General features: G+C 37.4%; 1 protein-coding gene across 5 annotated transcripts in view; it reads left to right on the top strand.

The window, feature by feature from the left end:
- Positions 1-18312, top strand: part of GPD2 (glycerol-3-phosphate dehydrogenase 2) — a 201097-nt gene that overhangs the window by 115146 nt on the left and 67639 nt on the right. For all 5 annotated transcript variants that reach the window (XM_067741881.1, XM_067741880.1, XM_067741879.1 and 2 more), the window contains exon 3: positions 5886-6057. In XM_067741881.1, coding sequence (XP_067597982.1) covers positions 5886-6057 — 172 coding nt within the window. The remainder of the gene's footprint in view (positions 1-5885; positions 6058-18312) is intronic.

The raw sequence follows: 18312 nt of genomic DNA, 5'->3' as shown, positions 1-18312 counted from the left end.
TTCGTCAGATAAAGACAAATACTCTATATTTTTAGTTATATGTGAAATCTGAAAAACGTGAACAAATGTTACAAAACAGAACTAGACTCACAGATATGGAGAACAATTTTTAAATATTGGATGTGTAACTCACGTTTTTAAGAAAGTAGTATGCTGACCAATTCACTACAATGACTTCTGGTTTTAGCACATGCTGTGCCAACTTCCTTTCCTGGCATTTTCACCCAGGTAATGCCTATTAGTCTTTCTTGACCTGATTTAGCTGTGGTTTCCAGGAAACCTTCTCAGGTCTGGCTCCTGCCTCCCATGGCTCTTATAGCTTCTTCTCTATCTTTAATCCACCTGTTAAGCAATATTATAATTTCCTCTTTATCTTTTTGTTTTGTCCTCCAGTCTGTAGAATCCTTGAGGGCCTCCACCGGATGAGGAAGTGCAGTGGTGCGTGAGGTGTCTTCTTAGGTGACTTAGGGCATGTTGCCTTTCCAAGCCTTCTCCCAGAATCTCTGGATCCGTCCAGATTCCTGTTTAATCAACTGCCTTGATTAATTTGTCTGCGAAGTTTGATGAGCAGGTCTGGGAAGATTTGGAGCACAAAGGTCCGCTTTCTTAAAGCGTGCTGTTACTTACCACTACTGTTTTATTCCTACTGCTTTTCTTTTATTTCTCCTCAATCGACATATTCTAGGGAAGGTAGAGTGCAGATGTGTTTCTGTGACTCAAAGCCATATGAAGCCCAAATGAGTCTTTCTCTTGTCATAATTATAAGGAGGGCCTTAGGCTGTATTTACTGCCTCTAAAATAAACTTGTGCTTAGCTTCTCAGTTGCAACACTTTCCAGCTTTTATGAAAAAAATAAACAAAAATAAAGTGTTGTTTTAAATGTAGTGTCAGAAATTAAATAAATTACCCTCAATAGTGCCGTATATTTTAAAAAATATATTTTGGGAAGGATTGTTCAGCAAAACCCCCACGACAGAACCATACCACAAAAAACCCCCCAAACTTTCTGCATTTGATAACTGGTGATATCTCATCCTATTATAACGATTTAGTCTATTGCTTAATTTTTCTCAAATTATACGTAGAATCAGTATGTTGTAGTGATGTAAAACTTAGTCTGTGTCACCAGGCTGCATACGTTCAATTCCTAGCTCTACCATATACCAGCTGTATAATCACAGGCCAAGTGCTTAACTTCTGTGTCTCAGTTACTCCTTCTGTAAAATGGAAATCATAGTAGTACCTAACTCATAGAGTCACTGTGAGGATCAAGTGAGTGAAAAAAGTAAAACCCTAATAATAATGCCTGGCGCATAATTGCTGTGTATATGGTTACTTATTATTATTTTTAAAATAATTCTACAGTATTTCTATTTATTGATTGATTGATTGGCTGTGTTGGGTCTTCGTTTCTGTGCGTGGGCTTTCTCCAGTTGCGGCAAGCGGGGGCCACTCTTCATCGTGGTGCTCGGGCCTCTCACTGTCGTGGCCTCTCTTGTTGCGGAGCCCAAGCTCCAGTCGCGCAGGCTCAGCAGTTGTGGCTCACGGGCCTAGTTGCTCCGTGGCATGTGGGATCTTCCCAGACCAGGGCTCGAACCCATGTCCCCTGCACCGGCAGGCAGACTCTCAACCACTGCGCCACCAGGGAAGCCCCTTATTATTTTTTAAGTCAAGTTTATTGAGGTATGATTTGGGGTGTAATTTACATGCAGTAAAATTCACCCTTTATGACGTACAGTTCTGTGAGTTTTGACAAGAGCATATGGTCATATAACCACCACCACAGTCAAGATATAGAACATTTCTGTCATCCTCAAAAGCTCTCATGTTCTCTGTGGTCATTCCTCCCCACCACATCTCCAGACCCTGACCATCACTGATCTGTTTTCTGACCATATACTTTTGCTTTTGCAGAACATCCTGTAAATGGAATCATGCCCTATATAGACTTCTGAGTCTTTCTTCTCTCACTTGGCACAGGGATTGGCAAACTTTTCTCTAAAGGGCCCAGCAGTAAATGTTTTAGGCTTGCAGACCATACCTTCTCTGTTGCAACTACTCCTCTCTGCTACTGCAATCGTGTACTAGGCATGAATGATTGGGTGTGGCTGTGTTGCAATAAAACTTTATTAAAATAGGTAGCAGCCAGATTTGGGTGGAAAGCCATAATTTTTCAACCTGTGACTTAGCATGATGCTTTTGAGATCCATTCATGTTGTTGTGACTATCAGTAATTTGTTCTTTTTATTGCCAATTATTCCAGTGCATGGGTGCACGAGAGTTTGTTTAGTCATTCACCAGTTGAAGGATGTTCGAGTTTTTAATAATTTCTGGCAATTATAAATAAAGTCACTGTAAATATTTGCCTACAGGTTTTTGTGTGAACACAGGTTTTGATTTCTCTTGAGTAAATCACCTGCGGGGGGGCCACTGTATGGTAATTGTATGTTCACCTTTATTAGAACTCTCAAATTGTTTTCCAAAATGGCTGGATTATTTTGCATTTCCATCAGCAATATAAGAGAGTTCCAATTGTGTTGTATCACCACCAGCACTTGGTATTGTCCATTTCTTTGTTAGATTTAAACTACTCTGAAAAACTATGACTCATCTTAGAAACTAAAGATGCTTACCTTTATGTTGTATTAGGTCAAAAGCTCTTGAAGGGTTTTACACGTGGAAATGACATTATTTGGGTTTTTACATGATTACCCCAGCTTCAGTATGGAGAATGACTTGGAAGAACGAATGGTAACTGTGTGAAGACCTGTAGGAGGATATCATTTTAATATAGAGGAAAGGGAAGATACCTGGACTTGAAAGGCAGTGAAGATGATGTGACTAGATGTGAGAATTTTTTTAGGTGGTGGAATTTATAGAACTCAATGACTGACCAGATAGGAGACTTAAGAGAGTGGCACAAGCAACTAGATATATAATAGTACCTTCACTGAAATGAGGAAAATTTATAGGGAAAAAGGTTTGGGGAGATAAAGTTATCAGTAGAATTTTGAGATAACGTGAGACATCGAAATGAAGACATCGAAATGAAGTAGGAAGTTTGATATCCAGGTTCTGGAATAGGGGAGCATAATTGAGGGTCAGGGTGGTATGAAAGATATCTGATAATATGGAGGAAGATGATGTTCCCTAGAGAGAGTTTTTAGTCATCTGAGAAGAGTGAATAGGACAGACTCAAGAGGAACCTCAGTGATTAATGTTGGACAGCAGACAGACATCCAAAGGAAACTAGAGAGTGAGTTCAAAAGGCTGGAGGGAGAGAGAGAGAGAGAGAGAGAGAGAGGTCGTCATTTCAGACTGACATCTTCCAGATGCTGAGGTGAGTGAATGTGCTGAGATGACAACTGAAATGAAGGATGAAAAGTGCTCACTGGGTTTGTCAGCAGAGTGGACATTGGTCAGTGTTGGTGGTCTGGTCATGGTGGTGGTGCTGGTGTATGTGAAAATCCATATTAAACTTGAGTTGGGGAGTGGATAGGAGGTGAGGCAGTAGAAAAGCAAGGGTATACAGTTACTTCAAGAATTTTCAGGCTGATCGTTAGAAACATATGTAAGAGACATTTTTTTACTGTTTGTTAGGATGAGACAGGTTAGAGCGTACCGATGAGAAGTATGAGGCAGGGGATGAGGGCAGGAGAAACAGCATAGTCAGTGGAGAGATGCACAAAAGGCATGAGAAATGCCCATCAGATCTGGTGTACTTGCTGAAGAAGAGGTTCTGCTGAGTTTAATCTCCATGGTTGCAACCTGTGAGCAGAGTAGAATGGGGTCTGTTAGTATTGCCAAGTTCTAATGAACTCTACCATAGTACTGTCCTTACATTTATTTTCAACTATTTCTAGAGAACTTACCAAGCAGCAAATGTCAGCACAATTCTTTTGATGTGTGAAAATGCTCTGGCGTTTAGTCACTTGTCAGTCTCATGTTCAAGTCTTATCCATCTGTCATGGCCCAGTTGAAAGCCTCAGATGAAAGACTCTCCCTCTCTAATCTGAATGGTCATAGCTTGGTGCTTTTTTTTTTTTTTCCTCTATTTTGGCATTTGTTCTTGTATGTGTTTACCGTGTGTGTGTGTGTGTGTGTGTGTGTGTGTGTGTGTGTGGTTTTTTTCATTCTTCTCCTTAGATGATGGAAAACAAAGACCATGACTGAAAGGCATCTTATATTCTCCACAGCACCTAGCCAGTTACATTTATTTAACTTGTTACCTTAAATGCATGTAAATATGAACACGGGGAAATGGTTATTAGCAGACAATTAGGAGGAGTTATATAAGGAAGCACAAGAGTTTTGTGGTTTGGAATCTGAATTAATAGTCTGAAAAATTATGGTACCAGATTATAACATTTTTTATTTATGATACTTAGTAAAATATGTTTTGAAAGTTTCCTGTTCCCTGCTATTAAGGAATCAAATTATTTAACAATAATACAACTCCTCTTTGGTGTAATTAATAGTTTACTACCTACTTTCATATCATTATTCCCTTACTGAGGGTAACCGAAAGATAAAGAGATAGAGACATCACAGGGGTTTCATCCCACGTTGCAAATGAAGAAACAAAAGCCAGAGAGATAATCGGTCAAAAGTCCCTTTACTAGTAAACACAAGTGCTAAGATATAAGCCAGGACCCTCTGATTCTACTCCAGGTTTCTTTCAATGTGCTCTATGGCTTTTAGGTTTTTTAAAATAGAAATCCAATTATAAGGAGCACTTTGGTCTATTTTATTTAAATGAGTAAAAAATCGCTTATCAGAACAATCTCTTGGTCAGAGCTAAGACCACCTTTTCTGGAAGAAGCTTGGCCTTGTGGTTCAGAGCTTCAGACATGGCCCTTCAGCAGAATGGGAAGAACGCTGCCCCTGTGCATTGTGCTGATGCTGTGATTTAAAGAAAAGAAAATAGAAGCCACATATCTGTGGAATACTAACTGTTAGAGCAACAGTGACCAGCACTGTTCAGTATAGTGAACGAACCTGGTATTCGCATTTTGGAGAAAAAACAGATACATATCTGTTTTTCTAAGCTTTTGACTCTGACTTACTACTTTTTTTAATATAAAGACTAGCATCATTTTTGATTTAGGATGATAACTTATATTCTAATGAAAGAACTAGAAATAAGGAAGGTCATTATCATTTAGGGGACTATGGCTGGCTTTAATTATATTATTGTTAAAGCTTTCACAAATTGAAATAGCGTGTATTAAATATATAAAATCTATAATTTTCTGTTAAAACATTGAATGGGGAAGCCTCTGACTAAAATCTTTATATAATATTATTCCCATTGGCCAGAGCTGATTTTAAACTGGATAATAACGTCTGTTGTGAACAGATTCTTTTTAATTGTACTGACTCAAGAATATATTTTTGTCAGGGGAATTAAGGAATGAAGAACATATACTTTTAAGAAATTGCGGAAAGGCATAAAGTGCTTTTTCCTCCTCCTTTCCACACTTTTAAATGTTATCTGAATGAATGGCTGCTACCGGGTAAAACATTTTCTTATGTTCTCCTATAAATTGTCTTAGACAAGGTATTTGGGAATTGCTGTACAGTGTGGGAATTAATTGAACTTGGTTGTATATGAAACCAAAACGATCAGTTGAGATATTGAATCTGAAACCAGGTGTTCCACGGTTAAATAGTTATGATTCATGGAAAAAAAAAAAAACACACAGAATTTTAAGGACTTTTTTTTTCTCCAAGGCAGTTGGTTCTATCATTCACTCCATGTGGACTGTAGACTCCGGTCTAGCTCTGGTTATCCTTATCTCCATTGCAAATCTTTTTTTAATACATTGTAAAATGTATTAAATTGGCATTCCAGACAAACATTTGAAAATGGTCTTTTACCTCAGGTGAACCTGGCCTTTGTTGAAGCAGCAGACTACGTCTCAGAACCTGTTAACAGGGAGCCTCCGTCCAGAGAAGCTCAGATACTGACTTTGAAAAACACGTCTGAATTCGATGTACTTGTCATTGGAGGAGGAGCAACAGGAAGTGGCTGTGCCCTAGATGCAGTCACCAGAGGTGAGTCCTGGTGTGGGTGGATGTAACACAGGTAAAGGTTTCATCTGTCCTTCTGATATAAACACACAGTGTGCGCTCCGTGCTGGGAAGTCACGTTTCTGTTGCATTGCTTAATTTCCCATTCTTTGTGAAGCACCTTCCCGTTGTTAAAATGTAGGTACTTGCACAATTTTGAAATGAAGTATAGTTTGTCTTTTACACTGAAATGAATTTATTTAAAAAGAAAACTTTATATTCCTGTGAATTCATTGATTTGATGTTCTGGTTAGTTTTTTTTATACACAGTAAAGTACATTTATGTGAAATAAAATTATTTGTGTATCACCTAAAATCACATTTATGTCAGTGATTTGTCTTTAATAAAAAGATTTATTAAAATGAATTAATCTATTAAAATAATTCTTTTTGTTTCTCTATTAAAATAATCTCTTCCAATGAAATACAGACTACAGTTTGGGAAACTCTAGTTCAGGTGACTGAATAATGGAAAAGACTTGCTAACCTGTAGTTCTGTCTCACTCTATTAGTCAGCTTCGGGAAAGATATTATGAGAAGTTCTTTCAAAATGGCAACAGGATATATAAAGAAAGAAATTTTAGTATGGAACACCAAGGCTCTTACATATGATATATTTAATGATTTGCTTCTTTTGCCTGTGGTTATTAGTGTGGAGTTTGGAATCAAAGAAATCTGAGTACATATCCTGGCTGAGCTGCTGTATCAGATGTATGTATGTGTATACACACACACGCACATACACTTAAGCAAGGTACTTAATTTCTCTAAGGTCCCTCATCTTTCAAATAAGGAAAGAAATATCTTCCGTTAATGATTGTTATGGGGATTAAATGCATAATCATGAAGAGGATTTAAAACAGTGCTTGTCACACAAAGTAGAAACTCAATAAATTGTAGATAGTATTATAGCTGCCATTAATAACATGAAGGCAAAAGACTTTTAGAACCAATTGTCCCGGAGAAATAATCCTTTGTGATTATTTTTAGATATATCACATTGGACTGGGTACTGCTGCAAGGAATTTTGACTCCAAATTATTTTAGTTACTCTATAAGGTTCAGTATTCATTGCAGTTTCATATTCAGTGGTAATAGTTTATTACATGGAATAATTTTTCTCAGATTAAGTTACTACCACACCCACCCTAGACTTAGTTACTTTGCATATCTGGTAGATTTTAGTTTTACAGAAATGAAATAAATTTCGTGAGATTAGGCACACATAAGCCAAAAAGTACACTAGATTTACTGTGATTGCACAGGACCCCCACTTGAGTTTTGATCCATGTAGACATCACAGCCTCGGTCCTTTCTGTCAATTCCAAATAATGGTAAATTCACAATAATAAATCCTGGAACATACTCAGTTTCCTGGCACACCCTAATAGTTATATAATTTTGTCTCCATCCATAGTTTGTAATTTAAGCTGCATTATCCTGGGACATACTAAGTCAGATGGAAAGAAGAGTTGAAGTTACCTCAAGGTGTTTGAATTCAACACTCTTCCCTGGAGTCCTGGGAAAGAGAGTGTCAAGAGAAGACACATAGGCAGTGTAATGGGAGGTCTCGTTCGGGACTGCCCCAATTGTCCTGGGACTACCCCAGGGCTTAGAAGTTACCAGATGACAATTTTCTATGTCCAAGAGGATCGTTTCCCCAGTAGCGTTCAGAAAAATATTTCTTGCTATCTCCACTTATGTTCATGCTATGTACTGAAGTATACAGCAGTTCTTTTTCTTTCATTTCAACAAATATTGGCTGAGTGCCTGCTTTATGCATGGCAATATTCAAAGTACTACATGAGAATACCAAGATGTTTGATCCAGGCTCCACCCTTAGGTTGCTCCAAGTTCTGTAGTAGACTGAGTTACCCTATAGAGAATATGTGCCTTTCAGGAGGCTTGGGGGCATTGTTATATCTGCATAGAATGGTCTGGAGAAAGCAAGCTGCTATTTAGCACGGGTAGAATTTTAGTAGGCAAACATTGCTTGCTGGAAGTGTGCCAATCTGAGGGTGCATGTGAGAGGAACAGTGTGTGTGGGAAACAACCCGTGTTTCAGTTGGGATCACCCAGGCTGTGCTGGGGAGGATATGAGAGGAGTGCAAAGGCAGAGCTGGGCCTGGGATACCGGGGAAAGGCCTTTGGACTTTACTGAACAGGCCCTCTGAGACAGTGAAGAGCATTCGTGATGAGGAAAGGATAGGCAATAAGGAAGAAGCAGGGGCTAAACTTTTAAGAGATCTAGAGACAAATAACACAGAAAGGACGTAACTTGCTGGTGTAGTAGGATATGAATAAGGGAGGCAATATGTGCAAGAATTGTTTCTTCTTTCTTTTCTTTTTAAGATAGGAGCCATCTGAATATTTCTGTAGACTCAGAAGAGAGCCTTAACATGCAAATAATAGAAGGCTGCATGTGGAACAAGCTCTCGGGAAAATACGCGGCATGGGATATCAAAGATATATCTTAGCTTTGGCAGGGCAAGAAGAGACATTTCTCAGAGACGAATACAAAGTGTAAAGATTCTAAGGCATAAAAGAGGGAGTCTGTGTGACTCTGAAGAGCTATTCTTAAACACTCAAAAAGAAGTGAGATGTGCTGCTTATGGATAGGAGTAGGGACTTGGATGTAGAAAAGATTTAGAGAATGTGATAGGAATAGGGGTTGCTTTGCTCTGGTTAGAAAAGGATATCTGTGTGTGTGTGTGTGTGTGTGTGTGTGTGTGTCCCCATGTGTGTTTAATATTGCTCAGAGTTGGGGCAGAGAAAATACACGATAGGGTAGAATCCCAAATTGAGAACTGACTAGGTAGCAATGACAGAAGGAGAAAATGAGAAAAGATTCCATGAAGGCAAGAAATTGTTTAAATGGAAACTTAGGACTGGTAGGGGGAGGTAAGGGGAGTTGGAAAGCCAGCTTTCCCTCAAAGAGTTAGGACCGTGATTGCAGTAGCAAAAAGGCAACTACTGATTAAGTGCCTTTTATTCCTTTTCTCCTTTTGAAAAGTCTCACCTATATTTGCTTTTGTGCATTTTTTAGATATCTTTTTAAAAACATAGATAAGATCATACTGTAGTCATTACTTTGCAGTGTGTTACTTTCAAATAACAGTGTAGTTAATCATTCTTTACATGTATATGGTATTCATTGTTTTCATGGCTGAAAAATTCATCCCAAAGACGTTCTTGTTAATGACTCTTTAAGTGGTTTCCAGTTTTTTGTTTTGTTTCATTCTGCTGTTTGAAACAATACTACTTGAGAGTCAACTGCTGAACCAGCTCTGGGAATATAAAGACTAATAAGATGTGGCCTTGCCCTCGAGGAGCTTATAGTTTATTAATATTTGCTGAACAAACATTTTTCCTTTGGGCAGTAAAGAATGTTACCTAGTACATTAGCAGACGATTGTGGGTGATGACAGTGATGATGATTTTGAAAAGATAAGAGTTTTCAGAGCCAGAATGTTGACAAGATTTTTAATACTTATAGTTAGTAACAGCTAAGAAAATGATGTACTTTCAGTATCTCCTGGCATTTCAATTGCTGTCTTTTAAAATAATTGACTGACTGTCTTATTTGATGTATACGGAGTTACGATTTATAAAAAGGATGGATAAACCATAGTTTGTATTTCCTTTATTATGCTGGTAGCCCTCTGAGGGTAGCATTTATAATTAAAATGTATAGAGATGCTGAAGTTAATCTATATTTATCCTTTTACTACAATTTCTGATCATATCAGTAGCCCTCTGAAGTGTGAAATAATCATGGGCATTTGGTTAATGAATTGTGCATTGTTGCTGTTCATTCATGGAATTTGCTCTTTTATTATATTTGATGCTTCACTTAACAACAAATTTTGCTTTCTCTGCGTTTGATATGTTTTTACCAAATTATTCCTGACTGTATCCATTAATCTTTAGTCACATTTGACAAAAATAAATTACTGTGATCTTTTAAAGTTACCAGTAATAATTAGATTTTTCAGGACATCAAAGTTTTGGGGGAACTGCTAGATGTTAAAAGGCTCGTATAAAAATGTTTTCACAAGGTTTTTGATGAAATATTGTGCCTAAATGCAATTTTGGTAATGGATAAACAAAGACCGTAGAAGGAAGAGAAAAAGTCATGAAGTTTTCATAATGAACATTTATTTGCATTCTTACCATCTGCATTTTCTTGGGAATCAGTTTTTCATTTGTTTCATTTGGGAATATTATTATATAAACATAATATGCACAGCTCTCCTCACGTTCTCCTGTAGGTCTCTAGGATCAATAGGAATTGCTTCTCTGGTTAAAACCTCTGTGGCCAGTCCCCAGCCTCGAAGCACGATGATATAGGAGGCACTTTGCCCCAAAAAGAGAGCTGGAATGAAGAGACTCTGATAAATATAGTCACTCCCTCAGGGGGCTTCAAGATGTTTTTTTCAGTTCTTCTTTGTTATTTTATGTGATTTACCTGTATGTATCAGGGGTCAATCAGTACAATTTTGGTTTAAAATCTTATTTATAAACTTAAACTTTACGGCTTCAAAATTCCAGAGAAGACTGCTTCTTGCTAGAAGAAAACATTAATTGTAGTTCTCTTGTTTAAAAATGTATATGTACTTCTAGTTTATGAATGGTGCCTGGCTAGTAATTCCTGAATTCTCACCACTGTTCCTTCGAGTCTAAGACAGTATAGCATAACGAGTAAGGACACAGGCTATGAAATGAGAACCAAGTGGGATCAGTCAGCTTCATCACTCACTAGGTCCATGACCTTCAATAAGTGTTCTAACCTTACAGAGAGCCTCAAGGTTCTCAGACATAACGGAGGATAACAGCAACACTTCTGCATAAATAAAGGTTTGTGAAAAGGAGCAGGTGTGTGCATTTTTAATTGCATTAAAAACTGCAGAAAAGGGAGAGCCATGGAAGATAGTGCATTTTGGGAATTACAGATCTCCACCCCCTTCTACCACTGCCCCTCTTCCACCATGAGGGCAGAGAAAATCCTATTTCAGGACAGTAGAATTGCAGCAGATGAAAGTTTGCTACTTACTGGACACTGCTAATTAGACTAGGTTGCAAATTGCTACTAAAATTAATCTGGAAATTTGATGTAATTTAGTGATTATGTTATAGTGACTGTCTTTGGCAGGAGTAGGGTGGGGAGGGTTAGAGAAACTGTGCCAAAGGTATCTGGAAAAATCAGCCTTTGAGATTTACTAGATTAATTTTGAAAAAGAATAATGATAAAGCAGATAGAGCTCTATCAATATCGAAGTGTATTCTAAAGCTACTTTAATTAAAATAGTTTGCTAAAGGAACGGAGAGATTAGCGGAGCAAAAGTAAGAGGCTAGAAATAGATCTGAATACATAAAATTTAGGATATGGTAAAAGCATTTCATATTTGTCATTATTGGTTGTTTAATAAGCAACTTTGAAGTATCCACTTTCCCAAATTTATATTTGTATATATTATGTATATTTATATTCTGTTTATCATGCTCTCTGTTTCAAGGATTTAACAATAAAACACCACAAACCTATTAGAAGAAAGTATATGGAAATTTAAAAACATGGAGTAAGACAGGTGTTTTTAAGCATGACATCAATAAAGTCATTTTCCTTTTGGCAAATCCTGTTAAATTTGATTTCATAAAAATTGAAATTTATCTATGGCAGAAATATAATAAACACCTGTGAAGTTGGAAAAATAACATATCAGACAGGATTTGTTTCATATTGTTTTCAACTTTTCTATATCCTTTTGTTTTAATATGTCTATGATGAAACACAAGTAGCTGGATTCTTTTTTTTTAATGCTTGATAGATGGAATCTGTCTTTCAACAGGTGAATTTGGTCCATCTCCATTTATTTGGATGCCACGTGCTTTTATTTTGTATTTTTTACCCTACATCTTTTTTTACTTTGCTCCATTTCCTTCTTCCTTTCCTCCATATTAAATCAGCTTTGTATCACTCTCTGTTGCCATACATTAAACTCTATGGATACAGTTGCTGCCACCTTCAAGTCCCATCAGAGACTTTTCTCAAAACCAAATCAAGGCTCCTGCCCTGTGTTGATCTTGGCCAGCCAGCTGGTGGTTCCCTGGCCCAGGTACTGCTCTCCAGGCTGGGTCCATCTTCCTGCCTCCTGGGCATGTCCCAGCAGATAGTCCACAGCCCCAGACAGTGGTCAGCAGAAGCTTTTCCACCCTTCTTCAATCCCTGGATTCCAGCACTGGTCTGTCTTCTTCACCTCTCCCTATCTCTTGCCCTTCAGGAACTGAAATCTTGGTTACCTTTGCCTGTTTCTAGACCCAGATTCCACCAAGACAGAGGCTTTGGGCCTAACTACTGTGCTCTGAGTTTCTGCTACATTTCTGGTCCATGAGGTGTTTATTTTTGAATCAACCATGCCTTAAAATATATCTATGTATGTGTGTACATAGGTATGTATGTACATATATATATATACATGTAAAAAACAAATATATATATATATATATATACACATATATATAATTTTCTCTGTGTTTGGAGAGGAAGAGTTTAAAGCTGAACTCACAGTGGCATATTGGTCAAAATTTTACCTATAAGCAATATTTATAATAGCAAAAAGAATGTGGTATGGTTTAATAAATTGGGTCCATTCAGTTATTCAGAGAGGTTTATAAGTGTTTACAGGGATAATGGCTAAAATGTATTGTAAATTGAAAAACAAGTTGTAAAGAATGAGTTTGTTAATTGTATTTGTTTTTGAAGCAAAAAAGTACACAGGTTTATCAGCATAAAAAGTTTCTGGTAGAATATATGGGACATTTTTAATAGTTAAACTTGGTTATGTCTGGAGTATATTATTCTCTCTTTTCATCATTTTACATTGTTTGGATATTCCTTCTCTCTGAATACTGGCTGTTTTTATTATAAAATAATAAAAAGTAAAATAGTAAAAAAGTAAATAGTAAAAAGAGAAAGCAACAACGGCAACTTCCTTATTCCCCTGAAACTCTATTACTATAATTAGTGTTATGGCTTAATACATTTTTGTGCCTCCATAATCATGTGTGAACTTAAGGGACTCAAAGTATGTTAATGATATGTTCTAACTTAGCATAGTATCTCCATTAATGGTTTATATGTTTCTAATAGAAAAATAGAAATAGGTATAATAACCAATCCAACATTATATAGTTCTGTAAAATGTTAACATTCACTGTTAGAAAATACTAGGCTTAAAGCAAAGAATCCTGATCATGAGGGTTAACAAGCCAGGGTTGCTTTGCAGCTTTACAGGCGTGTTATTTTTTAGAGAAATTGGTACTAATGTACAGAGTGTCTAAACTTTTTGATTTGTGTGTTATTACCTGGGTGCCTCTGGTAGTTATTTCATAGCTATTACTCTGCCCTTTCTATTTAAAAATAGTTAAATAATGCCATATCTGAAAATTTATTTTAATGAAATAAAGATGCAGAGAGTTTAAATAAAAATACAATCTTGCAGTACTGTGATAGCGAAGGTAGGAAATAACCCAAATGTTCAAAAACAGGGAATTGAATAAATAAATCATTGTAAATATTTAATGTATTACTGTGCACACATTAAAAGTGAAATTATAGAAAAATATGTATTGACATTGGAGAGATGTTTACAATAAATAATGTTAAATGAAAAAAATGGAATGTATCATATGATCCTATTTTGGTAAAAATGTGCGTATGTGATTACATACATGCACAGAAAATGTGAACATTTAAACACCCAAATGTCAGCTGTGGTTATCTCTGAGTAGTGTGGTTACAGGAGGGTTTTATTTTGTTCTCTTTACTTCTCTGCATTTATTATATTGAGTGTGTTTGCATGCATAAGATAATCAGTAAAAGGTATTAAACTATGCTTCTGTTCTATTTCATGTTGTAAAAGTTAAATGTCGTACCATTCCTCCCCTTAGATAGTAATTATCCCTCTGTATTCATCCAACTGTCTTGATACATGAATTGGTTTAGTTGGAAGTGCCTGGCAGCTAGACATTCCCGCTCAGGACAGAAAAGGCAAGTCTGTGAAGAGCTGTATTTCATTCACATCCCTGACCCCACCCAAAAGGTACAACTTTAACTTCAGAGATGGGCTGAGTATGACTGAAAGGTAGATTTCAAGTTGACTTTCTTCTTCTGCTATAACTAATCTTGTTCTTCCACCAAAGAATTTCAGAGTAATCTCACTCCAAATATTAATACTTTACCACTGCAGTGAAATTCATGAGAGTAACTACTAAAAGCAATCAATTATAAAAACAAAAAATCGAATAATCATACCACTCCCAAATGTTCTGGTTCATCTCAGCAGTGATAGAACATATTGCTTTCCATAAAAAGTAACTTCTGAAAAGAAAAGAAACAAGCAAAAGCTATTCCTTATAAAATCTTGAACAAGTTTAGTGAATTATCATACATGTACAGAGGCCAGCCCTTCACTGGTGGGCATGTGGGGAGGTCATTCTTTCCACTCTGAGGAAAGATCTTCCCCAGTGCCTCACATCCAGCTAGGCACAGTTGCTGGAAGCCTGGATGCATTATTTTCGGTCTCCTTCAAATTTAATTATTTTACCTAAGATGCAAAATGTTAGCATTGAATGTCACTTAAAAATACTGTTCAAAGACAAATATCATATGATATTGCCTATATGTGGAATCTAAAAAAAATGGTAAAAATAAACTCATTTACAAAACAGAAAGAGAGTCACAGATGTAGAAAACAATCTTATGGTTACCAGGCGGGAAAGGGATGGGGGAGGGATAAATTGGGACACTGAGATTGACATATACACACTACTATATATAAAATAGATAACTAATAAGGACCTACTACTATATAGCACAGAGAACTCTACTCAATATTCTGTAAGGGAGTGCAGAGTACTCTATGGAAAAGAATCTAAAAAAGAGTGGATATATGTATATCTATAACTGATTTACTTTGCTGTACACCTGAAACTAACACAACATTGTAAATCAGCTATACTCCAATAAAAATTTTAAAAAAGTACTCTTCATTCTCTTTGAGAAGATAAAACAGTGCTCTCTCTTCACTTCCTTGCTTTATACTGAAACAAACAAAACAAACTAAACTCTTATTTTCAGACTAGAGGTGGAAAAAAAGTTTGGATTTTTGAGAGGTGAAACAGGAAGGAACATCTTAGGTAACGGAATCATGCAAGATCATTATAAGACTTTAAACAATTTCATTGTCTTTGCTGTAGTCGGTTAATCAGTTAAGGCAAAAGCGGTTGTAACTTCTAATAATGTCTTGATTTTGCATTACTTTCCTCCTTCCTCATTCCATTATTCTCATCCAACAAAAACGAGAAATCCAGAACGTTTAGCATAAAAGCAGTTGAAATTTTTTAAATGTTTTCTTTTTAAGGTTTCAAAAACTTTTGGTAATACTTTAGGTTACATGGTACTTTAATATATCAATTTAGCTATAAATTTAGAGACTAAATTTTTATTTTTTATTTTGCTCTGGAAGGAGCAGTATCATTTCCCTTCAGAAATTCTGGTGGGTAGCTTGACGATATGACACTGGAAATAATGGGACAAGAAGAAACAGCCTGGTTTGACAGAGAAGCCCATTTTAACTTTTGTTGGTATTCACTAAGGTTTTTCACATAAGTACATGTGAATAACTTTTTTAAATGTCCAATTCTTGCAAAAGCAGTTTTGAGGCTTTAAAGTGTTAGCTCTCACTTAAATATCCTGAAATATCCTCCTGAGATGGCTTGCTAATTCCTAGAGTAGTTGCCTGCCTCACACTGTGTCAGTTTGGGAAAGAAAAAAAAACCCATCCTGATAACACACACCCATAAAATTCTCTCTTCATATCACTCTCCAATTACCGTCTTCTGCCTTCCGAGGCTAGACTCTCTATCGCCCCCCTCACGCTGTGTGGTTCCCCTAGAAGGTCTCCCCACACTCCAGCCCCTGAGTGACAAGCAGACCCTAAATAAGCTGGGCCATTTCAGTCATTTGCCTTCTCTTGCTTAAGCTGATCTTTGCCAGTGATAATTCCCTTGCTCCTGCCCTCTACCCATCTGAACACATCCTCCTCTGTTGACTCAGCCTTTCTCCAAGACCCCATCCCAGATACAATTAAAATAACTACCTTGGCTGTAGTTATTGTTCACACAGGGAATTGTGTCACAGTCTCTCACAAGCTGCAGTGCTTCCTAGCAACTCACATGGAGGTTGGCAGGATTCAGATCCTCACAAGTTACTGGACTGAGGCCTCAGTTCCTCGTGACCTGTTGACCAGGGGCTCTGTTGGTTCCTTGACTCAGAACAGGACAGGTTGCTTTATCCAGGAGGAGGAAGGAGGAAGTCGCAGTCTCTTGTCACCTAACCATGGACGTGGCCTGCCACCATCGTGGCTGTATTCTGTTGGTTAGAAGCAAGGCACTAGCTAAGCCCACACTCCAGGGTAGGGGATTACATGCTAGGAGGTGGGGCTAACTGGGCACTAAGGCATCTTCTCCCACAGCCTGTGGGTACCTTTGGGCAGGTAGGAGCCATAGACTGGATGGGAAAGCTGCTTATCCCCTCTCAGTTTTATGTCCCTGCCTCGGATGGTGTGGGCATCTTAATGCCATGACTGATTCCAAGACTGGAAGAGAGGTGTGTTCTAAATAATTCAGCTCTTAAATGCCATTTGAAAGTCAACTTCCTCATCTGATCTTCAACTGAAGAAAAATGGTATATTTTAGTACTGGAAGAAGAACTCTCTGTGTCGGACTTACTAAGAAAAGGTGATAGAGCTCACCAAGACAGTGCATTGTAAGAGAGATTGCAAATGTAATCTCGACTAAGCAATTTGGGGTTTATATCCTGAATTTAATTTTTGACTCACTTTAGGATAAAGAGTCCTCTGCATTTTCAAATGCAGCACCTATGAAACTTTGCTTCATTTTGTTCACTTGCCTCTCTTTGGGTTGGGAGCTACTTGACAGCTTGGTCTATGTCTATTTCATTTCTAACACCAGCACTTTACCTGGCACTTAGGCTCTCAAAAAAATATGCACTAATATGATATATTTTTCTGTGTGTTTAATACATCCTGTACTAAATTTACTAAGCATTGCTAGAGTTTTCATAGTTGAGAATTTTACACATCTTTTTCTGGCATAAATGCTTAAAAAGAGTGACCTGGGTCTATGATATCTGTAATTTCTGTGTTATTTTGCTAGTTCATTAGAGCATTAGCAGTTTTTGCCCTTGAATCAAAGTTCTCTACTTTTCTCTCCACAGTTTCCAAATATTTTGTCCTTTTGAGTCAAGGGAATTGCCCTGATTTTATGATGACATTTGGGTACGATATTTAAACTGTTAGAAGTTATAAAAACGACCCTTTGGTATTAAATGTAATAAATGGCTCTGAATTGAATACATGCACAAGTTCTCTTATATGAGCTTTGTGAGCCCAAACTGCTCCAGTTACATATTCTCATTGTAATTGGATTCTATGACATTCTCTCATCCCCCAAGAGTATGGCAGGCCATGAAAATTTCTTCTGGCTTGGTGCTGATGTATACTTCGGGTCTTTTGAAATTTTGGGTTTCATATCTAACCAGTGTATGGAACTTGTAGTAATGTTGGTCCTCCCAGTCCTGAAGAGGCAGGGGTGTCTCTGCAAGAAAACAAAACAAAACAAAACTGATTTCATTCCCAAGAGATTTATTGCAACCCTCAAAGAAAGCCAGGTTGGGAGGGATGATTTTTAGAACTGACTTGTCTTTGTTCAGCCTCACCTTTACCAAGAATATTGTCTTTTCTTTACTCATGGATACTCTGTACTGGGCTCATTTGTCCTGGCTTGTGTTTTTCTTTGTAATTCTACAATATTGTGCTTGCACGTCTTCAGTTAGACTGTAAACTCCTCAGCATCAGAGGTTATTCTCTTCTTTCTTCTTCTGTTTCGATATCTTTGATCTCTTTTCCCATTTTATACCCACTTTCACACCACTCCAGAAATAGGAACTGGCACATAGAGGGCTAGTCTAGATTCACGGTCGCTGCATCAGAGTTGACTGGAGTTGAGAGGCTGGCACATGTCTGGACTCTCGTAGTGAGGGATGAATGTGAGTTCCAGAAGGCATCGGTAACAATACTGAGTTAACTCTACATGGTTAAAGATGGGTGCCAGACTCCCCTTCGACCCTCGAAACACACCAGTGTATGTTACTGCCCT

The sequence above is a fragment of the Pseudorca crassidens genome, chromosome 6 (assembly GCF_039906515.1).
Source record: "Pseudorca crassidens isolate mPseCra1 chromosome 6, mPseCra1.hap1, whole genome shotgun sequence".
In the NCBI taxonomy this organism is placed as follows: Eukaryota; Metazoa; Chordata; class Mammalia; order Artiodactyla; family Delphinidae; genus Pseudorca; species Pseudorca crassidens.
This window is presented reverse-complemented; position numbering and strand designations above follow the sequence as displayed.